This window comes from Danio rerio, chromosome 2, assembly GCF_052040795.2.
Source record: "Danio rerio strain M-AB ecotype USA chromosome 2, GRCz13ab, whole genome shotgun sequence".
NCBI classification, from domain to species: Eukaryota; Metazoa; Chordata; class Actinopteri; order Cypriniformes; family Danionidae; genus Danio; species Danio rerio.
Genome location: NC_141022.1, coordinates 47,739,682 through 47,744,357, shown reverse-complemented (window position 1 = coordinate 47,744,357; position 4,676 = coordinate 47,739,682). Strand labels below are relative to the sequence as shown.

At 32.9% G+C, this 4,676-nt stretch overlaps 1 protein-coding gene across 2 annotated transcripts in view; it reads left to right on the top strand.

The window, feature by feature from the left end:
• Positions 1–133: 133 nt before the first annotated feature.
• atp1a2a (ATPase Na+/K+ transporting subunit alpha 2a) overlaps positions 134–4,676 on the top strand; it is a 52,494-nt gene continuing 47,951 nt past the window's right edge. Inside the window, 1 exon segment of one of the 2 annotated variants that reach the window (NM_131683.1) lies at positions 134–244. In NM_131683.1, coding sequence (NP_571758.1) covers positions 233–244 — 12 coding nt within the window. In that variant the 5' untranslated portion in view covers positions 134–232. 2 annotated transcript variants of the gene reach the window in all.

Sequence of the window (4,676 nt, the reverse complement as noted above, 5' to 3'; positions counted from 1 at the left end):
GGGGGCATGGAGATTGTGTGTGCGCGTGTATGTGTGTGTTTGTTAGGGCAGAGGGTGGGAAGTCAGCTTCGGGTTACCCTGAGGCACAACTGGGGGAGAAAGCTATGTGTGTGTGTGTGTGTGTTATCAGGTGGAGAAGTGGTATGTTACCTCCAAAAAAAGCCACCAGTGTCTTCCACACGTGTGAGGGAAGAGTGGGAGAAATCCGGGCACCGGCTCATTATCAGCGAACATGGGGAAAGGGGTGAGTGTGTGTGTGTGTGTGTGTGTCTTCCTGTGGTGCTTCATCAGTTATTCCGTCTGTCCTTTGCTCTGGTTGGCTTTATTTCCTTCGTTCTTTCTTTCACAGATTGTTATGAGTGTCGTACACTCCTAAATAATACATCGTTTTAGTGTCACATGCATTTCTTATGAATACAGTGTGATTTTTGTAGGGATATGTTTGTGTAGGGGATATAAGTGTGATTTGAAAAGAGAGAAAAAGGGTGAATCTTGGGGTTTTTGTTTTGACAGATTAAAAAAGAAGAAAATTAAATGATAATTTAAATAAATAAATAAACCCTTTTCACAATGTAATATTATGACATTATTTGAGCAATTGCTGCTAATTTCCTCCCTGTTATTAATAGTCTGCTCTGTGCAGTACTAGACATAATTAATGATTTGTAAAAGTTAAATAAGATGGAGTTAAATTAAATAACTTTGTAATACAACTGTATATATGTTTATTTAAAATGTATGCTTTCTGACAAAACATTTGATCAAATAACACTTTTATTAAACAATAATATTGTATGTGTGTATATATATATATATATATATATATATATATATATATATATATATATATATATATATATATATATATATATATATATACTTTGCTGTAATAAGAATGAAAGCTATTGTGAATTGAGGAAAGAGAATAAAGTATAACGAAATGTCACAATGCGAAAATGCTAATAGTTTTATTATCTCAATAATTTAGTCTGAAAAAAGAATAATTTTGCAGTGGTAAAAAAAACACAACATTTCATGACAGTTTTAATGCAATCCGTCATAGAAACGGCAACTAATTTAATGTCTGAAATAATAAGCTGTTGTCAGTTTGTTGTATCTGACGTGTGCGATTATCTGAACATCATTTTAATGATACAATGCTGTCTGTGTGCTGCTTTAGCTCATAATGAGCCTGAGAGCTCTGATGGATTACACTGGCTTATATATGATTGGTATTAATATGAATTAATTCAGAGAAGAGGTCTGATTTAAGGTGTAATGAATGATCTTTATTCTGTCTGTGCACGTGTCAGCCTCACGCACACACACATGCACGCAGTCGCAGCTGAGCAAGATTGACAGGACCAGGTGATTTCCATGACACCCTGTTCCTAGTGTCAGCACACAGCACACATTTACTGCCAATGACGAGCACAAAGTACTCTACTTTACACGAACCAACATCAGCAAACACACTCATGTGTTTGATAACACTGTCAAAGAGCTGTCAGAGTTTCATATGGCTTGTCGCGTGATGTATAACCATGGCTTAGTTGATATCACTGTAGTCATTAATATACAAATCAGCCGTTCAGGTTAGAAACTATAAGATTGTTAGAAACATTTAGCTGAATAATTAACAAATAAGCACAAACTTGATGTGTATGTACTCTTAGGAACGTAAAAAATCTCTGAACATTTCTAAATGTTAAAGACATTAAATCTCTTGTGCATTTGTTTTGCTGAGATGGCAATATGTTTCATAATCATATTCTCATGTCATTGTTCTTTAATTGCGGATGTTCTGCACAATTCTGAAGTTTGAGATTTTAGGTTTTTTTTTGCTTCAGATAGTTTTACACTCAAAAAAGGACTTTCACTGCATATTTAAATTACTTGTTTAAAATTAGTTGAAACAACACAATTGTTAAGTTTTTTTGGGGACAACCTTAATGTTTTATGTTTAATCCACTTAAATTTATTAAAACAGTTATCATAATTGATTTGTGTTGGGACAACATGAAGTACTTGTGTGGAACTTGTGTGCATTTTTTTGCAGTGTAGTCTCCACATCCAAATTATGTTTGCTGTTTTTTCAAACTACTTCTTTAAAATGAGTTGAAACAACACAATTCTTGAGTGCTTATTGGGGACAACTTAAATTTTAAATGTTCAGTCCACTTAAACTTGTAAAAACAAATAAGTTAAATTATTTTTTTTATGTTGTCCCAACACATATTGCATTTTTTACAGTCTGCAATTCTTAAAAAAACATTTCTGAATTTCTGATTTTTAAAAAAAACAATAATGCTGTATCATATTTCTGCGGAGATCTGTATATTACCATTCAAAAGTGCAAAAAAAAAAATACAAAAACACATTGAATGGATTAAAAGTGATGACAAAAACATTTATAATGTTAGATAAGATTTAATAAGAAATTATTTTAATAAAAACTATTAATAATGATTGAGCACCAATATTATTTTAGAGCACAATCAGTTTATTATAGAGCACCAAATCAAGATATTAATATGATATTAGACTGAACACTGAAGTAATGATGCTGGAAATGCACAGGAGAACATATTATGAATAATTTATTCTATTTATTTTTTGACATTTTAATAAAATCTACATTTAAAAGGCTAATTAAATTGTATTCATTTCTTTTTTTCCTTTTTGAGGTATGAACTTCTATTTGATTAACTCTCTTCATTTCTAGCACTATCCCAGCAGGCACCAGATGTAAAATTGATGTTGGACTCCAACATCAGACTAACTTTGAATTTTGGTTGTGTATGAAAATCGGGTTGATGTCAGAACCCAACCTCAGTTTGAGGTCAGACTTCAATGTCAAGATGAATTTTTTTGGTTCACGACACAACCTAAAGTGTACCAAAGATCAAGGACTGATGCTGTTAGCTTTTGACATTGTATGGATGTCACATTATGACATTAAAATGACGTCAAATTTATAACATCTACTAATGGTAGACTTAGACGTTGTATTGATGTTATATAATGACATTAAAATTATGTTTGGTTTTTGTTAGTTAATGCCACAGCCTAAAACCAACCAAGTATCAATGCCAGATGACCTCGTTATTAGACAGCAAAATTAAGTTGGATTTTAGTTAGGTAATGCCACACCCTAAAACCAACCAAATATTGATGCCTGATGACATTGGTATTAGACTGCAAAATTACATTGGATTTTAGTTTGTTATTGCCACAACCTAAAACCAACCAAATATCCATCCCAGATGACATCTGTATTGGACAGCAAATAGTAATTAAACAACATAAAACCGACCAAAGAATGTCTACTAAAGTTAGACTTTGACATTGTGTGGGTGTCATATCATGATGTTAAAATGAAAGTGGATTTTAGTGAGTTAATGCCACAGCATAAACCCAACCAAATATCAATGCCAGATGATGTCGCTATTAGACAGCAAATAGTAATTACACAACATAAAACCAATCAAAAAAAGTCTACTGAAGTTAGTCTTTAATGCTGTATGGATGTCATATCATGATGTTAAAATTACATTGGATTTTAGTGAGATAATGCCACAGCCTAAAACCAACCAAATATCAACACCAGATGATGTTGGTATTAGACAGCAAATAGTAACTACACAACATAAAACCAACCAAATAACATCTACTGAACGTAGTCTTAGATGTTGTATTGATGGTATTTCATGACGTTAAAATTACGTTGGATTTTAGTTAGTTAATGCCACAGCCTAAAACCAACCAAATATCAACGCCAGATGATGGTGGGATTAAACAGCAAATAGTAAATACACAACATAAAACCAACCAAAGAACGTCTACTGAACGTAGTCTTAGATGTTGTATTGATGGTATTTCATGACGTTAAAATTACGTTGGATTTTAGTTAGTTAATGCCACAGCCTAAAACCAACCAAGTATCAGTGCCAGATGACAGCGATTTAGACAGCAAATAGTAAATACACAACATAAAGTGAATCAAAGAATGTCTACCGAAGTTAGACTTTGATGTTGTATGGATGTCATAGCATGACATTAAAATGATGTTGGATTTTAGTTATTTATTGCCACAGCCAAAAAACAACCGCATATCAATGCCAGGTGATGTCGGTGTTAGAGAACAAATAGTAATTGAACAATATAAAACCAACCAAAGAATGTCTACCGAAGTTAGACTTTGGTGTTGTATAGAGGTTATATCATGATGTTAAAATGACGCTGGATTATAGTTAGTTAATGCCACAGCCTAAAACCAACCAAATATCAACGCCAGATGATGGTGGGATTAAACAGCAAATAGTAAATACACAACATAAAACCAACCAAAGATAAACGTTTACTGAAGTTAGACTCTGATGTTGTATGGATGTCAAATCATGATGTTAAAATGATGTTGGGTTTGAATTAGTTAACGACACAGTCTAAAACCAACCAAATATCAATGCCAGATGATGGCAGTTTTAAACAGCAAATAGTAATTAACACAAAACCAACCAAAGATAAACATCTACTGAAGTTAGGCTTTGACGCTGTATGGATGTTATATCATGACGTTAAAATGATTTTGGGTTTTAGTTAGTTAGCACCACAGCCCAACCAATTATCAATGCCAGATGACAGCGATTTTAGACAGCAAATAGTAAATACACAAC